Source organism: Fusarium falciforme, chromosome 8 (assembly GCF_026873545.1).
Source record: "Fusarium falciforme chromosome 8, complete sequence".
NCBI classification, from domain to species: domain Eukaryota; kingdom Fungi; phylum Ascomycota; class Sordariomycetes; order Hypocreales; family Nectriaceae; genus Fusarium; species Fusarium falciforme.
Window position 1 is genome coordinate 1652008 of NC_070551.1, and position 22740 is coordinate 1674747.

Here is a 22740-nt window from a genome sequence, read left to right on the forward strand (position 1 = left end):
TTCATCTTTTTGGCTGCCGTCCATCAGATTCAGCCCAGTACCATCAGCTTATCTTGTCTTGATATCCAAACTCCAAACCATCATCCGCAGTATCGCTTTCACCTTCCCAAATCTGCCCCTTGCTAGCACTCAGCCCTCGTCTCCAGAGTTCCCTCGGACAAGATGCAGCACCCTGATCCTAATATCCCCAGTCAACGGTTCATCCGTCTCATCCTCAAGGCGTTGCTCATCATCTTCAGCATTGGCAGTTTCGTCACTTTCATCCTCGCTGCCATCACTGCCGGTGGAGACTGGCCTCAGATGCAAGAGTCTGCTCTGCCGGATACATCATCGCGTTTTGTTGCCGTCCCCCGGGAAGGTCGAGGCCTCGTCCGTCGCGACGACGACGATGACTACCGAAGGATGCCTTTTGACCGGACCAACGCACGCTTCCCAAATGACCGTGACATCCAAAGCATCGTTCAGCTTTTCCGGCTCGACCCCAACGATCCTGCATGGCTACCCTTCTTCTTTCTCTCGACTATTGCCTTCATCTCCTGGATTGCCACCGCTATTCTGCTCTTCTTCGTCTTTGCCCGAGGCAGAAGTTTCGGCAGCCGCCTCCCCCGGTACGTTTTCCGGGTCATCGCCCTAATTGTCCTCGCCTTTGCTCCTATCTTCGTCTTCGGCTGGTACCGCAACGATGGAGCCTTCTCGCTTGTCTGCAAGAGCAACTACGCAATCGGCCAGGCAGCACTTGTCCTCGCTCACCTCACTCTGTAAGTATTGTACACTCAGTCCTGCCAGAACTCACTAACTAGGATACAGCTTCATTGGAATCTTCCTGACTTTCCTTGGGGCTATTCTGGATCTCCCAACTGATTTCGGCATGGACTCTCGCCGAACCAGCGCTACAAGTGGTGCCTGAGTGACGAGGAACGACAGGGGAACATGATCCGAGGGTTGAGAAGCTCGGGTGGTGGTTCTGGGATGGAAGTCTCTTTCAATTGGAGTTTGAGGATTTCGACTTTGTATCCTTAGCTTGGCGCATGGGTTTCTTAATTCGGACAGCATACACTATTATGGCAGTAAATGGAGATGGAGTGAATCAGATAATTGTTCTTGCACGGTGAATGCTGAGCTTGGCTCTCTAACTGACAATTGATAATGGTATTGTGCGAATGTCTCATGGCTTGAGTCCCATTCCAATGCCTTGCTAAATCATATCCGGAACTCCTCTATACACGATCCATAGCCACACCGTCAGCCAGACGGCGGGTTCCATTCCTTCGAGATGATGCATGTCTCGTTTCGTTTGCTCCCAAGTACTGTAAACCAGATGGAAAATGCAAAATATGCCGGCTTCATTGGATGGAGCTTTCTCAGCCCATGTTCGGCCAAAGGTGGGAGCTGATGGCAATGCGTCGATCACGCTCATCCCATCCGAGACAACCGTTCATCCTCGTGTCATATGCTTTCATTGTCATTCCTACAAACACGGTACACATATGATTCAGCCGTACTCAGGCACGCACATCCCGCATCTCTCTCCTCAGGTGCGGGGCGCCATCAACGTAGCTGGACAGAGGGAAAGTAGCGCGGGCCAGCATAACCCCGAGCAATGATGGATTGGATGTCGATATTGCTGGCGGGGTCGTGGTGGGAGCTCCACATCTTGAGGAGGATGAAGCGGCCCGAGACTGGGGGGTCGAAGCGGATGGTGCACTTGCTCTTCTTCTCCTCGATGAAGAAGCGGGCGTGCGGCGAGAGGAGACCACCACCACCCACGGCGCGGACGGCCTCTTGCGTGGCCGAGTTGTGAGCTTCCCAGGCCTCGGTCAGAGACATGCTGTTGGAAGAGCGGTCGCGTTCCCGATCACGCTCACGTTCGCGCTCGCGGCGGCGGGATGAGGGTGGGAAGCCGGATCCGCTGGTGTTAGCTGCGCTGCTGTAAAGCCGCCAGTGAGAGGGATGGTGATCGTCGAGGTACTCCGGGTCAAAGATTTCTGCGCCGTCGTCGGATTCCGAGTCGAGGGTCTCGAACGGGAGGGATCCTATGCGGTTGGGTGCGCGACGGAGGAAACGGCGCCCGTCGTACTCGTCCTCCTCGTCGTCGCTATACTCTGCTGTCACACGGAAGTTGGGAAGATCCCAGAGAAATTCTCGCGGCATCTGAGGGTGGCGGGGCTCATAGTCGTCGCTATTGCCGCGGTAGTATGCTGGTCGGTATCTTGTGGTCGTGGTACCGTTGTCGTGATGCTGAATAGAGATGGTCTCGGTCGGGATGGGTTGTAGAGCCCTGAAATCCCCCTCCCCGGAGCCTGACTCTTCACCTCCTCGCGGCGGCATGTATTGAATCTGGTAATGTGCTGTTCTGCTGAGCATATCATCCTGGTCCATGGCCACAAAGACCATTCCCTCTCTCACACTGTTCAGATAGTCAGCCAAACTGTCATGTCCACGGATGGCCAAAGACTAAAGGAACATACGGATGTGAATAGTTCATGGACGCTGGCGCCTTGATGACCAACTCCCGCAGAGTGAAGACGGTAGCACCCTGATGTCGCAACACTATATTGCACCTGTTGCCCTTTGTGCAGTACACCGAGGTGTCGTCCTTGAGAATGTTCTCGGCGGCATACGACGACTCGTTAGAGAACATCCCCCCGTCACAACTGACAATCTCCATCCGGAGCTGGCCAGGCTCGACCTGGCCGTACTTTCCATAGCGAAAGCCCTTGAAGGCGGGCGTGAGGCGGTCCGAATCCAGCTTCCGGCGCTTGTGTCGTCGGTTCGAGTCGGGGAGGTCCTGGGGGCGGAGGGTCGGGGAGTAGTTGGAGGGCACAAGCGGAGGAGTGAGGCTGGGGTGGTTTTGTAGGTCCAGCAGGGCGCGCAGGTGCGAGTTGGCCTCCTCGAGGTGACGATCCAGGTCCTCGAGGTTGGTGGGACGGCTGCTCTCGGGTGCGGCGATCCGGATGCGGCGAGATGTCGGCCAGCCGTCGTCCATGGGACGTTCAAAGTCGTCAAAGCCCGCAGACGGAGTGCGGCTCTCGAGGTTTCGGATGCGCTCGGCGCGGCGCGATGCGGTTGACCAATGTCGGGACTGAGGGCGGCTGGACGAACTCGGCGAGGGACTGTCTCGGTCTCGGGCTAATGCTCGCAGAGAGGGCAGTCGAGGCAGCGGCGGAAAGTCATCGTGAGGCTCTCGGGAATGGCGACGGTGGGAATTTGATCCCGACCGGGAAGACATGGTGACTTGTCACTACAACGGATGAGGAGGGGAGGTTCAGTCGTTCGGCGAGCGGCTATGACGTGGGGGAGCGGTCGACGATGGTGGTTCGGCAGATGAAATGTGGACAAGTTAACGGCGGGCGAGGCCTGTGGTAATGTAATGCAATGTACTGTATCGTCTTGCACAGTACTGTGCTGTTACAAACGGTAGCACGAGGCTAGAGTTCTACAGGACAGAACAGGGAACCTATGCTCTACCACGTGAACGACGGAACGCTCGATCTGGTGCCCGGTCGGTAGGTGGAGGTCTCGAGTCACGGCCAGGCGTCGGGATCCTCAGTTGATTCTCGGAGAAGTGACGACGGTTTGGGGAGCAGCCTGTGGTGCAAATGACTCGACTGTGGGGTTTGTGTGAGTTACAGCTTCGCCTCTCTTTTTTTTTGTGTCTTTTTTTGCTTTGTGCCCGACTGTCCCCAAGTCTCTTTTATTTCGCTCGCCCAGGACATGACATGGTGGGATTTTGGAGTCCACATTTTGCCTCAGTCCTTGCCCCAGCCAAGAAGGTCAGGCGGCACAGCACACATGAGCCTGGAGGGGGGCATCATAGTGACGGCGGCCTTTCCCCTACAGAGTAGGGTCTCCAACAAGGCGGGGGTGGGCGAGCGGAGAGGGCGGCAAGCGGGTGGGCAGGCTCACCATCAGAAGAGAAGAGAAGCGACGCCCAAAAGACGAGAGGGATCTCTGGCCAAGGGCGGCGAGAGGGTACCTAGGTAGGTAGATGGGTACCAAGAGTAAGGTATGTACAGCGATCAAGATCTATACAGAGAGCGCAAGCGGACGGGTATCGAGACGAGAGATTCGGACGAGTTGCTTTGAGCTGATATGTTCAAGGTAGATAGATGGATGAGATTGAAAAGCAGTATGGATGAAATGGACCGTGGTCGAGATGATGGAGGGGTTGCCTGCGGATAAAGGCGGTAAAGCCACAGCGAGGGAGGCCCTGTATGTGCCCCAGTGTTGGTGGCTTCTTAGGGGACAAGGCGTTGAGAGCCAATCGTGCAGGGAATGAATGGCTGTCAGTCAGCAATATAAGCAGGCATGCGTGTTTGTGTGTGAGGATAGGTCTTCTCCTTTCCATTACGACCCTTCCTCCTCTTACTTGGCTCAAACACAGATGCCGTAAGCCCTGTCACTCTTGCGGTGTGTATGTATGTTCTCACTCAGCCGAATGACGTGCAACGTCTAGACTGAACTGGACTGGTCCGGTCCTTTGGGGTACCCGATATGCGCTGTGTAAGACTCCCCTGCATAGCACAACCCGTTGCTCTCGTTCACCAAGTCTTGCTTTCCCGGTGTCTTATTATAGAAGCAGTGCAGCAAGCCGTCCCGTGCCAGCACGGCTCAGCTCATTCATTAGCTGGGAGCCTGTGTTTGCTTGTCTCGGTCTTGGTTTACAGCCATCCTCATCTGCGAATCCATAGGTCGAGAGGTGCATCCGCGCTTGTCACACGTGACTAGACTGCCAGGTACCGCCATGCCGGTTCCCTCTCCCCGGTACCTAACCGCTTCATCATGCGAGCTGTAAGCAAATCACGGCCAGCCGAGAACACTGTGAGAACAGACTGCAAGTAGCCGTGAGTGCCATATGAGATTCAACCTATGGAATACGCCCATATCCACATCTAACTTTCTCTGTTCAACCCAATTCTCATGTATCCCCCTTGGCCCGTTCCCCAGGGCGCGTTTGTCCCCCCCCACACGCCGCCGCACAGGCGATCCCACTAACAATTTCTTTCTACCAATCAGAAGCGATTCCTCAACGGCGAGCTCAGTAAACTTCACTCCCAGCTTGCGACCTTGAAAGGCACCTACCATCCTCCGAGATTCGATATATGATATCAGAAAAAAAGGTCACGTCCACAAGCAAGCAAACAAACACCAAGAGGCGCACCTCGTTTACGCCTACAATCTCGGATACCTACCTTCTCCTCAGCAATAAACGGCGCATGAGGGTCTTGGTCTTGGGCTGATTGCGAGAGCTGCTTATAACCCAGCGGGCTGGGCATTCCTTGTCACGCGCGTTTCGCCTCATCTCATCAATAACAACCTCTTGCGACTTTGCTCGGTAGCCTCGCAGCCTTGCGCCAACATCGCAGACAACGACAAGGGCATCTCCTGCCTCCGTCTACTCATCAATCTCACTCTCCTGTCCTCTCCCCTTCCGCGCAGAGTCTCTTCCGATGGACGCCTCAAACCAGAACCAAGGCCAGCCTCCGGTTGCGCCTCAGGCTCAGCAGCTCCCAGATGCCAGCGCGGCCGCTGCGATGCCTCCCGTCGACGCTGGCGCCAACCTCAACGGCAACGGTATTCCTCAGCTACCAGATCATCTCCTCGGCTCAATGAACCCTGAAGCCATGGCTGGCATGATGCCTGATCCCTCACTCATGGCGGATCCCACCATGTTGGCGGCCATGCAGATGCCTCTAGCAGACCCCTCAGCCTTCATGATGCAGCCTGGAATGGCCATTCCAAACGGCCAGCCTCACGCCTTTGGTGTCCCTGTGGCACCGCCTGCCACGGTCAGCGCTGGTAAGTCTCGCGCCAGCAAATCACATATGCGCCAGCTCTAACACGTTCAGATGAGATTGCTCTCTATGATCGCCAGATCCGCCTCTGGGGCATGGCCGCCCAGGCCAAGATTCAAAGCGCAAACATTCTCCTCATCACCATAAAGGCTCTCGCCAACGAGATCGCAAAGAACCTTGTCCTCGCTGGCATTGGCTCTCTCACCCTCTTGGACGGTGCCGTCGTCACCGAAGCCGATCGCGGCTCCCAGTTCTTCCTCGCTGATGATGACAGCATCATCGGCCAGAACCGCGCTCAGGCTGCGAGTGCCGCCCTCCAGAAGCTCAACCCTCGTGTTCGTGTCCACGTCGACACAGAAGGCGTCAAGACAAAGGGGCCCAGTTACTTTGCTGGCTTCGACATCGTTATTGCCACTGACCTTGACCCCGAGTCATTCAACATCATCAACACCGCCACCCGCCTGAACTGCAAGGCATTCTACGCCGCTGGTTGCCACGGTCTCTACGGATTCATCTTCAGCGATCTCATCGAGCATGACTATGTCATCCAGCGTGATCTCGGAAACGTACCAACCATCCCTGGCCCCGAGACACGCACTCGCACCATCGTCGACGTCCAGACCCGCAAAGAGGGCCCCAAGACAATCGAGTCCGTCACCAAGCGCGAGCTCTATTCCACATGGTTCCTTGCCAGCGATGTTGGTGGTCTTCCCGAAGAATACACCCAGTCCCGCCGACGACTCAAGAGCGTGACCCCTGCGCTCTCGTGTCTCCGCGCCCTATGGGAGTTTATGCAGATCCAGGGCGGCCGCGTCCCCAGCAATCGCGATGACCTTAAGATGTTCACGCAGATTGCCACCCAGAAGCACAAGGCCCTCGGCCTCCCCAGCGAGACCCTCCGTCCAGAGTTTCTGCGCAGCTTCCTCCAGAACCTCGTCAGCGAGATCTCCCCTGTCGCCGCCATTCTCGGTGGTCAGCTGGCTCAGGATGTCATCAACGTGCTCGGCCAGACGCAGCAGCCCATCCAGAACATGGTCGTCTTTGACGGTAACACCATGGAGGGCCTCATGTACCCTCTGCACCCCGAGGGCTCCCTCGGCTCCGGACTCCTCACCGATCACCAGGTGCCCAACGGCGGCGCCCCCATGATGCTTCCCACAGGCATGGATGCCTTGCCCATGGGCATCGACCCAACCGCGATGGGCGCTCTGCCTCACCACAACAATCCCATAATGATCCCCGGTGGGCTGCAGAACGGCATGGGCCTTGCCATGCAGGACGCTGCCATGACCAACCCTACGCAACAGTTCAACCCTGCGCAGGCTCCCCAGCAGCCACCTCAGCAGGACCCTCAACAAGCCCCCCAGCAGGCAGCACCGCAACCCGCAGCAGCCACGGCTGAGCAGCCTGCCCAGGAGGCACCGGCGAACCCTGGCAATGCGGGCGCAAACTAGAGACGGTAGACCACGACGGGGAACATGTCGTGTAGAAGGTATCAGCCTCGCCGACAGACCCAGTTAGAGGAAGAAGTGACGCGTAGCAAAGACTAGTAGATTTCTTGGGATCAGGAAAGGAGATGAGCAACGGATCTGCTTTTTTGCGCTAATCTACTTGATCTTGATCTTGATGTTTGGGATGGATGTCAAGGGGGTGCGAGGATGGATGGATCGTCGTGGATAGATGATACCTTTTTGTACATTAAATCAAAAGACATACCACGCCCATGGAATCTTGAAAGGGGGCATTCAAAGCTCGTATCACTCTCCTAGATCATCACAATTGAGATCAAACTTGAACAGACTACCTGCCACTTGCTCACAGGGCTACCAACCACGGCGCTGCCACTATGTTTCACGTTTCACAGTTATCGAAGGACTGATTTGTCCCAATGCTTCTGCCTCACTGTTGCCTACACGGCTACAATCAAACTGTGTGGCTCGATGATACACTTCTTCACGTTACACGATAAGACTGATAAGTTAATGCACGTCGATTTTGCTGCTTGGCTATGGCTATATACGGGCGTCCCTCCACGGCCTTCGTATATCGTCCTCGGTATATCCCCCTCTCCTTCCAAAAAAAACAAATGCGAGTCCCCTTTTCATATCGCTTGTAGGACGCCACTCGAGCTGTCCTCTTGCTGAAGCATCCATTTGATGCCTTCCTCTGTTTCTGCAACCAAGTAACTCTTACACAAGAACACGATGGGGAAGTTGGCAAGTCGTGCAGGCTGGGCAACAGGTACCCGCTTTCAACCCCCCTCAGTGCGTTCAGCACTATATTGTGCCACCAAATGGAGCCAGCGTCGACGAGAGCAAATTAGTTGGAGGGAAACTGACGGAGAATATGGTAAACGGAAACAAGAATAACACGCAAATCATCTATCCCTGGTGTGTGCTGTGATCAGGGGTTAGTTCGCCTAACGCCGTCGATGCGAACGAAGGAGGAGCATGCCTCCAGTCCTGATTCTGATCCTCTTTCGTCCTGGTACTGGAGTTTTGATAATCGTCGTTGATGAAAAAAACAAGGGTATCGTAGCAGCTGTGCTGCAATGGCATTAAAGAGAGTAGCTCTCAGCCAGGATGAATAGTGTTCATCGCCATTTCTTTTCGAGATTGAGTTCAAGACTCTTTCTCGTCGGTGTTGGCCTTGACGGCAGCCAACGCATCTCCGTTGACCTGGGTCTCCTTAGGAAGGTCAGCCTCATTGGAAGCCTCCTCGTTGTTGAGGGGTTCGTCAGTGACATGAGAGGAGGCAGTGGTCTTGGTGGCTGCGTTCTTGGACTTCGCCGCCTTGATAGCTCTGGGTTTCTTTGCAGTGGGCTGAACTTCAGTGCTGGCAGTGGCTTGTTCTATAGTCTTGGGCTTGGTGGCCTTCGTGGTTCTTGGCTTCTTGGTCACACGTGGAACGTCATCCTCGACCGGCTCTGTCTCCGTGTTCTTGCGTTTTCGGGTTCGCAGGCGTCGCTTGCTCGGATTGTCTTCAGGATCGGACAGAACATTGTCCTTGGAGATGAATGAGCCGTTGGTGTCAGCAGGCTTTGCCGCGTGTTTGTCCCCAGGCTTCTCCATATACTCGTCCTCATCCTCAGACTCGTCCACAGGCTTCTTCACGGCCTTCTTCGCGGGCTTCTCCGCAGTCTTCTTCGCGGGCTTCTTCGTAGACTTCTTTTCAGCTTTGAGAATCGACTGAGGCTCGGCAGCAGTATCTTTGTTCTTGGACTTCGGGGCTAGAGGCGGGAGACCAATGAGTGGCTTGGCAAACCGGACAGACTTGAAGGAAGTCTTGGTGGGTAGAGCTTGTTGAGATGGCGTTGAGGAAGAGCTGCCACCACCCTATCGGGCGTCTTGATCTTGGCCTAGCTCTCCACGTTCGTTCTTGTCCGCCTTACCTCGCTTGCGTGGCTGGTTGACGTTCCAACCTCGAATCTGGGTAGGACCGGAGCTGGGGAGTGCTGCCGCTAGTCCTGTCTCTTTGTGGTCGTACGGGATGGTCTTGAGCTCGGGCTTGTTAGGCCAGGCTCGATGCGCAGGGACAGGAGCTGGCTGGAGCTTTCGGTACTTGTTCCCGGCATCAGATGACCCGGAAGGGGTGGATCGATGACGATGAACCGGGTTGGGAAGACCCTGAGAATTGTCTTGCGGGCTTTGAGCCATATGTGGAGGCATGGGAGGGGGATTCGCATACGTTGGAGACAGGACCTGGTGTGCAAAGCCCTGGTGAGGCGAGGTGATATATCCCTGCCCCGTGGTCTGCGGGTTTGGCAGAATACGATCAGTCGCGATCGTCTGCAGCGGCGCGTGCTGCTCAGGGCCTGGGTAGCCTCGATGGTAGTTTCGAGGAGGGCCTGGAGGGTAATACGAGTTCCCCATGTTACCATGGCCAGCAGATCGTAGACTAGGCTCGAGCAGAGTCTCATCCTGGATAGACTGGTTACGTCCTCGCGGCGGTCGCAGAGGAGGCAGAGGCTCAGCGCTGGCATTGTGAGAGAATGGGATTCGAGCTGCAGGGGGGGCGGGTGAGTGATAGTGAGAAGGTCCTGGGCCTGGAGCTGACACTGGCGGGACTGGCACGCCGGAGGGACCAGGAGGGGGGCCCTGAGGGGGCTGCGACCAGTACGCGCGAGAGTAGCTCGGGGCCTCAGCAGCGTAACCACTCATACGGCGAGGAGGGTATCCCGGGTCGATGGGACGTCCAGCAGCCATGTGACTGTCACGGTGGTCTGGGTTCGATTGGTTCGAGTAGCCACTATGCGAAAGGTACGCTCCCTGGTCCTGAGCCGGGTGCCCTGGAGGCGGGTGAGGCGCGTACTCAGAAGGTCGCACCGGCTGATGCTGTGGCACAGCGTGTTCATGTATAGGGGGATAGGACATGGTTTCCCCAGGATGGCCATGCACCGGGCCGCCCGGTTGCATCGGCGGCTGTGCACGAGGTTGGTGCAGGTAGCCTTGAGGAACGTCGACGGGACCGTATCGGGGATCCACGGGGACCTGGCTTGGGGTGACAGGTGGGAGCTCATTGCTTCGAGGAAGCGAGCTTCGGGGGTCGACTTCGTGCATGGCATGAGGGCCTGCCTGGGTGGGAGCAGTGCCGTTGACACTGGCATCAGGATAAGGCTGCTGGTCTTGGATAACCATAGGCTCATGCATGAGAGCGGGCTCATGGATAGGAGCGGGCTCGTAGGCCATGACAGACTCGGGAGCCGCGACGTCATCTTGGGCTTGGATCATCTCTCTGCTGGGAGCAGGCTGGTTAGAGATGCTCACGACACTGCTCAGCTCAGCCAAGAGGTCAAGGCCGGTGCTGGAGCTGGGTTCGGGCTCAGGAGCAGCGGCAGGCTTCGAGTCGGTAAAGACATCACGGATCGCGTCATAACGAGCAGGCTTGGGTGCGGGCTTGGGAGCCTTGTTCGATTCCTGAGCTTCCAGGAAAGCGCTGGCATAGGTCAGAACAGAGAGGTCGGTAAATCCGGCTTCGGGTTGAGGAGCAGGCTCCTCCTCCGCCTCGGACTCCTCTGCCTCGGATGGCATCTCGCTGACAACAGGTCTAGCCTCCAACTCCTTGATGGCAGTGCCCAGGGACTTGCTTCGAAGTTCCTCGTCAGAACGGACGTATTCGGCGACATCAATATCATCCTCCTGGATCTCTTCAAGCTTGCAGAAGCGTCTCATCGAGGCTCCAATCTTGGTACGCCAGGGCGCATCCTCAGAACGGCGATGGTTGACAGTCTTGAGGAAAGAGCGAGAGGCATGTGAGATTCTGCCGGAAGGGTTCGCGATGTAGACAACAGGCTTGCCGGGCATGACGTGTGGCGTCTTCGGGATGTTGGGATGAACGCTGTTGGGCAAGATGATGCCATATCTGGGATGGACACCATATAGCTTGACCATGTCTTGGTCAAAGTCCTCGGGTGTCAAGGCCGAATAGTCGTAGCCAGCACACCAGATGTCGAAATGAAAGCCGTTGCTGTTGGGACCATCGAGGTACTTGCCGCGCTTGGCGCGAGTGTGGCCCTTGGTGACATCGTTGGTAGTATCTCTGAAGCCGATCTGCCAATCGTCGAAATAGTCATGGTGGGGAGTGAGGATACGACTGTTAATGCCTTTCTCCCGCATCGATGGTCGTTGATTGTAGATTCGGAAACCATACTCATCAGGCTCCGCGATACCCTTGGGCAATGGGGGGCTCTTCTCGCGAGCGGAAAGCTTGGTAGCATTCTGGGCCTTGGAAATGGCAGTAGCAATGGCAGCGGGAGGTGGCATGCCGTTTCGGAGCGCAGGAGGCTCAGGGGACGCAGGAGGCGAGTCCGACTCAGGCGGCGTGCCTGTTGGAGTAGCCTCGACTTCGGCAGCGGAAGCGAGAAGGCCCTTGGCGGGTGCTGGAGGGGGAATCGCAGGAGAAGCTGAGCTTCTCGTGTTCTTCTTGGGAGTTGGCTGGCCTTCAGGCTGCTCCTGTGCTCTTCGCTTGTTGATAGCACGGCGACCACGGCCCTTAGTAGGAGCGGCGGCAGCGGCGGCGGCGATGGCAGCCTCGGCGTCGCGTGCCTTTTGCCACATCTCAGTACCTTCAACACGAGAGGGGTAGGGGACGAGATGGCCATCTTTGTAGGCCTCATAAATGCCAAACTCGTTGTCGAAGTGCTCATCCGAGATGACCTTGTACTCATACTGTTCGTCGACAATCTTGAGTGAGATGTGTCAGCAGTTGCACCACCAATTACCGCAGCGGGTGGGAATGGATCTTGTGATGGGTGGCAGAGTAGGGATGAAATTGGTGACAAAGGGAAATTTCCGACTTACATCAACAGGCAAATCCTTCTTAGCAAGAGAGTCGAGAATACGTAGGCGGTTCTCTGTGCTCTCGTAAAATTGCTCCTCAATCTCTTCAAAGCCGTTCTGTGGGGTTTGGTCAGTACAATGGATGGCAAGATCATCAGGGAAATCTCCGCCGGGGACCAACGTCAGTCCGGGAGCAGAAGCGAAAACGTACCTTGAACTCCTGCTCGGCCACGTAGTTGTCGGCGTTGAACAGGTGCTCGGCAAGCTCGAGGTCCTTGTCGAGACGTCGCTTGTGCTCAGCAAGTTTGGTGTCGAGATTCTGCCTCAGCTGAAGAATGGCAGGGGCGAAAGCACTGTAGTGTTTGCACTTCTCGGGATGTTGGATGGCCTCCTCAATAGCGCGCTCTGCAAATTCAGACAGGGCGGGTCTGAGAGCCTGGGCTATGACTGAATATGTGTGCTTGAGGTGTCTTTGACGCTCGTAGGCAGCTTGGACACGCGAGTCGGAAAAGTTCTTGGCTCTTCCTCTTCGTGATCCGCCACGGCCGGGCTTTGTGGCAGCGGCCTTGGACACGGCAGCAGTAGAGCCTCCTCTGCCACCACCTCTGCCTCGTCCACCGCGACCTCTTCCACCACGACCGCGGCCGCGGGTGGAAGGTTCCCTCGCGGGAGATCCGATCTCAGCCATGATGGACGTGATGGATCATGTACATGTAGGTAGGTGGGTGCAGGTAAAGGTGAATGCTCTGGAGTAGCGGGTCGAGTGACAGGTTTTTGGGGGTGTGAGAGATGAGAGAGACCAAAGGTAAGAATGTGCCACGCGCCAGGCGGCAGGGGGGGTCAAGTAAGGTGTGAAAACGAGACGTGCGTGACTTTACCGCGATAAAGAGCTTTGCTGATCAAGTGAAGGCGGGAGAAGCAGAGATTGACATGAGCGCGCGATGGTGAAAAGGGCGCGGCAAGAGCTGGTGCAAGTGCAAGTGATCTGAGTATTACGGGATTTGGATGGATGTTGAAAGTGACGAGAATCTGAGAAAGGGTATGGGTACGTATAGGTCAGAAGTTTTCGCCAATCGGCGGGCGGCAGAAACAAAGACAGCGCGCGGCCGAACGACGAGCAGAAGAGGAAAAAACGACCAAACGCGTAAACGTGCTGAGGACTGTGATAGCACGTCGACGATGACGGTGGTGATGATGTGTTTGAGGTCGACCTGTTGTTTGCGGTTGTGGTGGAAGTGAAGGAGGTTCAATGAGACGGAAAGCGCCTCGAGTGTCTGGTAACCCTTTTTCGCTCCATCTCAGTCAATGGATCCCCAATAATCTGGCCCAGAGGTACCCGGCCGCCAGTGACGGGCAGTGCCAGCGGGTGCCAGCGCGCCAACGCTGATTGATGACCCTGGAGACGGGAGTGGGGACCCAGCTCTTGCACTGCAGGACCCCAGTAAGTCCGCTGTAAGCCCACTGGAACAGGTCCCCCAAACGACGGGCACCCTGCCGCCGCCATGCCACTCCAAGATGTACTTCAGTGGCGCTAGCCGTTTTGGCTCACTTGGTGGTCCCCTGATTGGTCCGGCCACCACGATTTTCCGACCACCGGGGCGCCGTGACCCCTGTCTCTCATCAGGGTCTCCATTCTTGGAGCACAAGGGCATCTCCGGATGCTCTCGGTAGGGATGCTTGTTTTTTTTTTCCTCTCTCGGACTGTCTACAAAGGGTAAATTGCACATGTTTGCCGCTGTGGCAGGTCTGTTGATGCAGGAATGCAGGTAGTCACAATGAGCAAACGGATCAACTCGAGTCATTGAGGGGAAAGGCAAACAACTCAGGTTCATCGCCCTTTACAGTATGACCTAATAAAGCCGCCCCTACTAGTGGCGCTTGAAGCCGTCTTTTTATTAGACGCAGCTTCGTCACGGTGAAAATCGGCTCATGCCATCCAACTGAACTGGGGTGAGCGGCCCTTGACCGTCAGTCATTCACTCGCACGAGATCTGGTTGCTGAATCTGCGCACTCGGCCGCATGAGAATGCTACGTATACAAACTGTACCTACCCAGGACAGACCCGGGACCGCTACACCGTACCTTTGTAACAGCTGTTCGTCCTGTTTCCTGAAGGCGGTGGATCCGGTTGGGCACACACCAACAGTTGTTGCACGGCCTTCGGACATTCGGACAAGATGCGGTGTTGTCTTGACTGTATTGTTCCTATTCAGATAAGAGTGATTAGTTTCAGTGAATGCGTTTGTGGGTGTACTGTTGCTCCAAGATATTCCTCCTTTTGCCAGTGACCAGTAGTTTCATCCCGGTTGCAGAATGCACTGCAGGTTGACGATGGATGGATGCATACCAATCAATGCAGGCTCAACTCAAGCGCGTCAATGGCATTGTGATGCATAGAGGTCTAACGTACTTTCAAATTATTCCAAGTAGGGCCGTGAATGAATATGTCAGTTTTAAAGTCTCTTCAAGTCGTTGCGCTTTCCACCACGATCTGCATGAATTACCTGACGAGGTTGCGACCTCCACTCATCAACGGAGATTATGTCCGGCTCGATGGTGCTAATGTACGAGCCAGTCACCTCACTACGAGGAACCGTACTTGACGCATACAAGTAGTGCAACTAAGATTATGTGCATTGCATCCATAACGAGCCAATCTTGATCCCATCTCCAATCCCTCTCGTCTCGTCTTTACTCACGCTTCCTTCATCTCACGTCGTCGTCATAACTGTCACATACCCTGAACCACCAGGTACACCCCCTACCCACGTGCGGCGCTCCGCATTTCGCAAGGCAAGGCTACGCGGTGGGCGCTTCCCGAGGGGCCGGGGGAGCTAAAAATGTTAGCAACGGTGTCCGCGACCAATCACACTTCCCCGATCCGGATTAAACGGATTAAAGAAAAAAAAAAGTTGACCGCCCGCCCTCACGTGCAACAAACCTCACTTCCATCCTGTGATAACAAGTCACCGCGCGCGCGTGGCCATGGGAAAGAAGCGGAAGCTGTCGCATCATAATGCGCAGGCCAGGGGGCCCAAGAAGCATCCGCAGCAGCACAAGCAGGAGCAGCAAAAGGCGCACAATGGCCCCAAGAAGGGAAAGAGTAAGCAGCAGCGCCAGGTCGACGAGAAGCCCACGATCCCCTTTGAGCCTCACCACCGCATCCTGCTCGTCGGCGAAGGTGATCTGAGCTTCGCCGCGTCCATTGTTCAGCATCATGGCTGTGCCAATGTCACTGCGACTGTCCTGGAGAAGGATGCCGAGGAGCTTCAAGCCAAGTACCCTCATGTTGACGGCAACATCGCTGTGATTCGCGGCGAGGCTCCCAAGACCGAAAAGGCCGACGAGGAAGACAAAGAAGCTTCTACAAAGCCTAACGAGGGCGGCGGAAACGATGGCGACGATGAGAACGACAGCCAGGGCTCCGATCAAGATAGCGACAACGAGGAAGACGACTACTACGACTCGGACGATCCAGACCAACCCCCCAGGCGCAAGCGCAAACTCACCCCAAATAACCAGCTCCTCTACAATATCGACGCGACCAAGCTCCCCGCCTCCCTCACGCGGTCCGCCGGGTTCGACCGCATCATCTTCAACTTCCCCCACGTCGGCGGCAAGTCCACCGACGTCAACCGTCAGGTGCGCTACAACCAGTCCCTCCTCGTGTCCTTCTTCGAGCGCGCCATCCCCGCCCTCGCGCCCGGCGCCGCAATCGTCGTCACGCTCTTCGAGGGCGAACCCTACACCCTCTGGAACGTCCGCGACCTCGCGCGCCACGCCGGGCTCCAGGTCGAGCGCAGTTTTCGCTTCCAGGCGCGCGCGTACCCCGGGTACAGGCATGCGCGGACGTTGGGTGTCGTGCGGAACGCAAAGGGGGAGATAAGTGAGACTGGGTGGAAGGGTGAAGAGAGGGCGTCGAGGAGTTATGTGTTTAAGAAGAAGGAAGATATTGCCCCGGTGACGGGGAAGAAGAGGCGGAAGGGTGACGATTCCTCCGACGATGAGGACTAAGAAATTATATAAGAGAGCGGCGCAGAGACGGTTGTTTGACACATTGATATAAGCTAGGTTGGGGATGGACCAGCACGGAGCATCTTATTCGTATGGCGTATGGCGCTTTTGATGGGACAGCAATAAGCATAGCATTGAACATGTGTTTCTCTTCAAATACCTGCATCGCACACTCCTGATACCTTCAAAGACGAGTGCAGATTGCGTACATGCGTTAATGATACAGGGGGTATATGATTCGTCCTCATCTGTCGCCTCGCCCATGGTAAACGCCAACCATCCCAGGATCATCCTCACAATAAAAAGCCCACCCAAATATTTGGTCCTCGGCCTATTCCCAATTCGCCAGCTCGCAATCCCCGCAAATAGCATGTACGCGAGTAATATTCGTTCTTCCTGCAACACCAGAATGCGCCGTTTCGGTAGTAGTCCCAATCAGATAAGGACATGCGTGGTATGTATAACAAATGTCGAAGTCTCCTCCCTCATGAGTGACCCGTGGACGAAAGGTGCAAAAAATGCCTGCCTTTTATATAGTAATGGTGGTACAACTCGCCTGGTATTGGCCCTCAAACTCCTGAAATGCAGATAGAATTATGCCCCAAACCAGCTCCATTAGTGCTCCTAGGTAACCGCAGTTTGACCTCTCAATAGCCCCGCAACTCCTGTTCTGTAGCCTCATTCTGCTCGTCCGTCATGCAGTTGTCTCCGTTACGCCGATCCCTGGGCTTCATGGCTCAGCTGGGATGGCTCGTTCGAAGCAATCGGTGCGTCCTCCTCGGCGCCCCTTATGGCATCTTCCGTGCACTTGGTGCGGTTGGCTTCATCTTCGAGTCTCTGTGCCTCCTCGTTTTCCCTCATGAGGGCCTCCTCCTGTTCACGGAGGGCCTGCTGTTCAGCAGTGATGATATCCTCCATGGCTGATTGCGGAGGAGGAGGAGGGGGTGGTGGTGGGCTAGGTTCATCCATCTCGTCCTCCCTCACCCTTTTCACTGTCGGCCCCTCAGATGAAGCAAGAGACGGGGATCCTGACGCCTCAACTTCAACTTCTCGCTTCCGTTTACGATCAGGGCTGGTCGAGGACCTAGGACCATCATTGTCTGACAATGCAGCCTCGTCCACCTCGTCCGCCATAGGCACGTCGTCCTTTGCGTGAGAAGAACCAGCCAGTCTGTCAGCAGCAGAACCTCCATTGCGATCTGCCCTTCCGTCAAGGCCTTCGCCATCCTTGGTCTGCTTTTGTGCCGCTCGGGCGGCCTTGCGCTTCTGATGCTCACCGTATTTCTCTACGGCGCGGTCTAAAAAGTCGTTGACAAACTTCTTCATCTTCTTGGCCTGCTTGTCACTGAGTGGTGAGCTGGGATCGCCCACTCGATTATTCTTATAATCCGAAGCGACAAGCTTCTTGGCAATATCTTTGCCTAGCCGCTTGAGCTCCTCCTTAGGAAGTTTGTGATGGAATTTGTCGAGGACATGCTTGATATGAGGGAATAGCTGTACGTTGTTGTTAGAAGAGACCTAGATCAAGTCTTTTGGCCAACATACCGTATTCTCGTAAATCTTCATTTGCTTTTCGATTGGGAGAGACCGCCACTTCTCTGGCTTGGGCTCCTTAGTCGGAGTTTCAGCGGCTTTGGGTGTTGAGACTGTGGGATGTTTTGGTGTCCCCTTCTCCGTGACTTGATCGATGATGCTCTGGATAGCTAATTGCTCCTTCATGGCTTTGGATGGTGCCTTTGCAACTAGCTCTGCAGCTGGCTGGGTCGGCTTCTGCCAAGTGGTAACCCCCTGCTTGTTATAGAAGTATGTGTTACCCGCTGCATCCTTGGCAGTGAACCACCCCCGAGGCAGCGCTGCGTTGAAGGGTGCTCGTCGCGGGCGTCCGCCATTGTGGAAGAAGGCATTGTTCCTCTGGGGCACACTATTCCGAGGACCCTTTGGTACTTCAACGTTGTTGAATGGCGATGTAGTCTTGGACGCCGACTGGGCTGCCTCATCCTCTCGGCCTGCTCCCCTGCGCTCCTCAAACGAGTTAGCAGTGGGCGCATTGGGATCAAACTTCCGTCGTCGAATTCGATAGCCCATCTCCAACTTGCTCCATTCATCGAGGAGCTTCTTGGACCGGGTTGCCACGTCTTCATGGTCGGATCGCGTCAAGCCTTCAACTGTCGCCTCGATCTTGGAGTCCTGAATCTTGTTCCTCGTTAAGCGAGGGAACTTGTCAAGGATTGTCAGGATCTGAATGACAAGGTTGTGATCGTCAAGAAAGGTGTTGAGTGTTGTCTTGAGAATCTGGTAGGCGTGCATCCGCATGACACAGTGGATGACACGCTCATCGTCGCATCGCTGGATACGTTCGAGGAGCTTGACGGCGATCCACTTTTCTTTGCACTGCATAAGGGTAGCCATGACCTTTCGGGCGTCGTCTTCGCTGAGGCTACGCGGCTGTATGCTGTTGACGTATTCCTCGTCGTCCTCGTCAGGCTTCTTCTTCCGAGGCTTCTTTGCAACCGACGTGTCCCAACCGTCGCCACCATCAATACCGAGCGCCTCGACTGTGGCAGCCGGCAGTTTAGTGGCGCGTTCAGTTTGTGTCTTGCCGCCGATGAAGCCCACGCAGTTTGGCTCGCCACAGTAACAGGGTTGAGGGTCAGCGCCATATCGATCGACGTTGTAGTTGAAGACCAATTCTTCGCCGGACTGGATCTTGCGCAATGTGAAGATGCCCATCCGAAGCTTGTCTCCAACCACCCACTTGTCCACATAGCAGTTGGGGTTGCACGAGTGATTGCAGAAGCGACCCAGGTTTCCCTTCTTGGTTGCGTCCACAAATTCGCTCTTGTTCAGAGACATAAAGTAGAAGTGCTTGATGCCCTCTTCATCGTACTGAAGCATACGACGCCGGAAAGTGGGCTCGTTGATCACCTCGCCGATGTACTCATAGACAAAGTCGTTGGGCTGCAGGTCCGCGTCCGCTCGAAGACCAAATCCCTTCTTTTCCGTCTTGATGACAGACACAGTGGCGTATTGCTTGCGCTGGAATCGCTGGTTTTGGCAGCCGCCTCCACAATTTCCAGCCTCGGCGCTGCACTCCATCTTGGTCGCTCGGTTGATGCAATCCGAATCCTCGCCACAAGCAAGGTTCTCGCCATCGCCTAGAAATGCCAATTAGCACAATCATAACTTATTCGCAGTCGAAATAGTTGGAGACATACGCCATTCCTCTCGACACTCGCAGTCCAGGGAGTCGTTATCTGTAGATCCGAGGTGCTTTGAGCCGTAAAGACAGTCGGGTATGACCTGGAAGAAGTTGTAGGACTCAGTGGTCACGTCCGGGAGGTGGTCGAAAAGGACGGGTTCGCGGGTGGCGGCCAATTTCTGGGAGGCTTTTCGAGACAACCTTGGAGGCTTGGTCGAGCTCGGCGTGTCCGCGCTTTCGCTGCGCGACTTGACACCATCGTGTGACGCGGTTGGCGATCGGGATCCGTCGTGGCTATCGTTGGTAGTGGTCATGGAAGCGCTGCCCTCCTGCTTCACGCGCGCGCCGTTCGCGCCCTCCTCGAGCTTGATTTCCCCCATTTTGCTGGTCGTATACTCGTCATCCTCCATCAGTACATGAGAAGCGATGGCTCGAGGGCCGGGTTTCGAAGGGATTTCCGATTGCTATCGAAGGAAGGAACGGTCGCGTTGGATATGTAGAGGACCAGGAGCCTAGCAAAGACAAAGACGCGAGGGATGGCTGTTCCGAGGACAGCGAGAGTGTGGAGCGTGGACGTGGTGGAGCGAGCAACGGCGCATGGGGGAGAAATGAAGCGGGAAGCCGAGCCTAGAGAGAGAGCGATCGAGGCCAACTTCAGGGTCGAATGGTCACGCGCGAGAGCAGCGAGGTGAGGAAATGAGGCCAGAACACTTCAAGGCCGTGCATCCACGATTACAGAGGATGATGGAGGGACAAAGCCGATCTCGAGTCCAGAACGCTCATTCCGCCGACTCGGTCAAGCCATGGCAAAATAGCATGTTCGAGGCGGAATTTTATGCCCCCGAATCCCCGACACCAAAAAAGACCCGATGTGCTCTTCCCTAGCACGCAGGCCAAAGAAAAAACGAGACATTGATACAATAGCATTGGCGATCCTCCCCTCAACCTCCCCTAAAGAATGGTAGAATCCTACATAAGACTTATAATTAATAATGATATTCTTTCTTAATATTTGATCTTATTTCTCTAAACTCACCTATAATATTTGAGTAGGTTTAGATTACCTCTCTGTCGTCCCAATGTCTCGTTTATTTCTTCACCTACGCGCCTAGGTTCCCCAGTCGCGCAGAGTCGATCTGTAAGCCACCCGAGTCAGAGGCGCCTAGCGCCGGAGATAGTTGCTAACATTGCTTGCTTCTGTCCGGGCAACAATCGCGTCTTACTTATTGCACCATTTCTCGCGGTTTCAAGCCCCGAAGAGTTCTCAATGTCGAGGAAGTGCTCAGTATGCGTCTTAGAAGTTCTTGGTAGTCCCAGCCCAGTGCTGCACCTCCCAGCAGGGTCAAACTGGCTTGATCTTCGCGGCCAGGCCGGCCAGGTCCTGTCATGTTCTATGGTAAAGAAAGCGGTCAGCCGGCTGTTTGATTTAGGTCTGATCGAACGGAGAAACGAACCGGCTTCATGTTCACGTCAAACAAGGCAAACTTGGAGTCGGCCGAGTCCTTGAATCTTCGGACATCGATTCGGATCGGAGCAGTTACCCCGAGCTCTCGGGCCGCCCTCTCGCACTCCACTGCCACTTGCTGGTACGCCGGCTCACCGCCCTCAGCAGCTGTAATGGCTCGCGAGTTTGCAGTGACGGCGACAGTTCCATTGTACGGTGCGACGCCGTCGACGTGGTTGAACCGGGTGACAACTGGTAGGGCCCAGTAATTGTCCTTGCCAGGACCAGGTGGCATCACCGTAACCGTTGCCTCCTCACCTGATAGAAACTCTTCCAACATGATAGCTGGCGACTCTTTGAACAGTGATCGGGCGTGGTCAGCTAGCTCCTGAGAATCGTGGCAGACGCGCACGCCATGACTACCACGACCTCGGATTGGCTTTGCGACCACTGGGAAGGGGAGGCCAAGTCTCTGAATGTCTTGTTCAACATTGGGGCTCTCATTGATAGTCCATGAGCGCGGCATTGTGAAGCCGCCAATGTTGCGTAGTAGATCATTGACGAATTCCTTGTCATCGTACTGTTCGACAATCAAAGGACCCTGGCAGACGACCCTGATGCGATCCTGGTGTTCAGCGATGCGTGCAGAGGTTTGGAGAGGATGCGCTGCGAAAAGAATAGTATTGGCCCATAGGTGAGTGGCACCTTTTTCGATTGCTGCCATGATTCCATCTTCGGTGTCGGGGAAAGACCATCCAGCTTGGTCTTCTGGTTTGAGGTCATTGCCAAGGCAGACAACCTCAATATCAGGAGACTGGCTCAACGTGTAAGCGATATCGGCACCAGAATCGAGATAACCTAAAAAGTCCCAACATCAGCAACTGGTGATGACTCGGGCGGGATTTGGTCAATTCACCTCCAGGTTTCTTTGGCTTTCGAATGCCATTGATCACAGGAGGGTCGAGGCCTTGGTAAAGCACAGCGACACGGGGTTTTGGCGTTGAATCCATTTGTTGTGAGATGTTGCTCACAGAGCGATTGGCGGAGAACAGTAAGCTTGGCAGACTGTGGATTGGGGGGTGTCTGGCAGTAGCGCGAGATTGGGTGCACAGCAATCGAGGTAGAAACTTGCATATAAAAAGCATTATGGATTGAGCAATAGCGTGTCTCAATGGGTAAAAGTGTAACAAGTGGATTTTGATTCTGTTGAAGGAGTCGTCCTGGGGAACCGATCGTCATCCCTGGGCATCTAACTTAACGTGTGGGTGGACCCTCTCGGTTGTCATTCTGCCGTGTAAGCTGCCGAAGTTTGTGCCGTTGAAAGTGCAAATACTGGAGTATCGAGTATCAAGAACGGCACATTTCCTCCAAGGCGCGCATAATAAGTTGCCCATTGTTATATTATTATTATTATTGCTCAATTCTCTTCAATGACGTATCATATCAGTATTCCTATTGGCATCAATAACAATCCAAGCCAAGCTTAAATGCCATTGTTCAAGCTATCATGAGTGGGCCCCAGTTAGCAACTGCCAGCTCATTGTGCATGCCTGCAACATCCCCGGCGTCTCAAAAGGAAGGCGCAACGCCGTGGCGGGACTTGATTATAAAAGGGCAAGTACGCTCGAGTCTAAGTTGACTTCATTTTTGCGTGTTTGATTTTCCTGCTCCTAAAAACAACAAAAATGTGCCCAGGTATCACGACAAATCCTGCCTCAACGCTTGTGCTCCATCTGTATCTGACCTGAATGGACCCTTGACGAACCCATGGACAGTGCCCTGGCCACCAAATGCGACAAGTCGACTCTGTTGCCAGCCTGATTCGCAAGCCAATATGATTCAGTGACCAGTCACTCATGGCGCACGATTTCCGCTGAAAAGGCCTCCACCGAGAAGAGAAGAGGAAACAAGAAAATGGAGAGTGAAGAAAAAAGTCCATGGCCAATAAGCCAAGCCACTCGCAGTCTTTGTCCGTCTCCCCTTGTTGCACCAACAGCCCCTTGCCCAAC

The 22740-nt window shown here is 55.0% G+C and overlaps 7 protein-coding genes across 7 annotated transcripts; 3 read left to right on the forward strand and 4 right to left on the reverse strand.

The window, feature by feature from the left end:
- Positions 1 to 162: 162 nt before the first annotated feature.
- On the forward strand, positions 163 to 907 carry NCS54_01034700 (Hypothetical protein; the record flags this gene model as incomplete). The annotated part of the gene is made up of 2 exons (XM_053155659.1): positions 163 to 758; positions 808 to 907. The coding sequence occupies 2 exons, from the start codon at positions 163 to 165 to the stop codon at positions 905 to 907; spliced, it is 696 nt and encodes a 231-aa protein (XP_053011634.1).
- A 641-nt stretch (positions 908 to 1548) lies between these two features.
- Positions 1549 to 3229, reverse strand: NCS54_01034800 (Hypothetical protein; the record flags this gene model as incomplete). Its single annotated transcript, XM_053155660.1, has 2 exons — positions 1549 to 2407; positions 2469 to 3229. The coding sequence occupies 2 exons, from the start codon at positions 3227 to 3229 to the stop codon at positions 1549 to 1551; spliced, it is 1620 nt and encodes a 539-aa protein (XP_053011635.1).
- A 2221-nt stretch (positions 3230 to 5450) lies between these two features.
- NCS54_01034900 (ThiF domain-containing protein) lies at positions 5451 to 7249 on the forward strand (the record flags this gene model as incomplete). The annotated part of the gene is made up of 2 exons (XM_053155661.1): positions 5451 to 5799; positions 5850 to 7249. 2 exons carry the CDS (start codon positions 5451 to 5453, stop codon positions 7247 to 7249), a joined length of 1749 nt encoding a protein of 582 aa, XP_053011636.1.
- Positions 7250 to 8416: 1167 nt separating this feature from the next.
- On the reverse strand, positions 8417 to 12761 carry NCS54_01035000 (Hypothetical protein; the record flags this gene model as incomplete). Its single annotated transcript, XM_053155662.1, has 4 exons — positions 8417 to 9093; positions 9187 to 11977; positions 12095 to 12190; positions 12285 to 12761. The coding sequence occupies 4 exons, from the start codon at positions 12759 to 12761 to the stop codon at positions 8417 to 8419; spliced, it is 4041 nt and encodes a 1346-aa protein (XP_053011637.1).
- A 2298-nt stretch (positions 12762 to 15059) lies between these two features.
- NCS54_01035100 (DUF2431 domain-containing protein) lies at positions 15060 to 16088 on the forward strand (the record flags this gene model as incomplete). The annotated part of the gene is made up of 1 exon (XM_053155663.1): positions 15060 to 16088. The coding sequence occupies one exon, from the start codon at positions 15060 to 15062 to the stop codon at positions 16086 to 16088; it is 1029 nt and encodes a 342-aa protein (XP_053011638.1).
- A 711-nt stretch (positions 16089 to 16799) lies between these two features.
- On the reverse strand, positions 16800 to 19697 carry NCS54_01035200 (Histone-lysine N-methyltransferase, H3 lysine-36 specific; the record flags this gene model as incomplete). The annotated part of the gene is made up of 3 exons (XM_053155664.1): positions 16800 to 17582; positions 17634 to 19243; positions 19304 to 19697. The coding sequence occupies 3 exons, from the start codon at positions 19695 to 19697 to the stop codon at positions 16800 to 16802; spliced, it is 2787 nt and encodes a 928-aa protein (XP_053011639.1).
- An 813-nt stretch (positions 19698 to 20510) lies between these two features.
- Positions 20511 to 21780, reverse strand: NCS54_01035300 (ATP-grasp domain-containing protein; the record flags this gene model as incomplete). Its single annotated transcript, XM_053155665.1, has 3 exons — positions 21648 to 21780; positions 20742 to 21589; positions 20511 to 20678 (listed from the first exon to the last, which is right to left on the reverse strand). The coding sequence occupies exons 1-3, from the start codon at positions 21739 to 21741 to the stop codon at positions 20511 to 20513; spliced, it is 1110 nt and encodes a 369-aa protein (XP_053011640.1). The 5' UTR covers positions 21742 to 21780.
- Between the last annotated feature and the right edge of the window lie 960 nt (positions 21781 to 22740).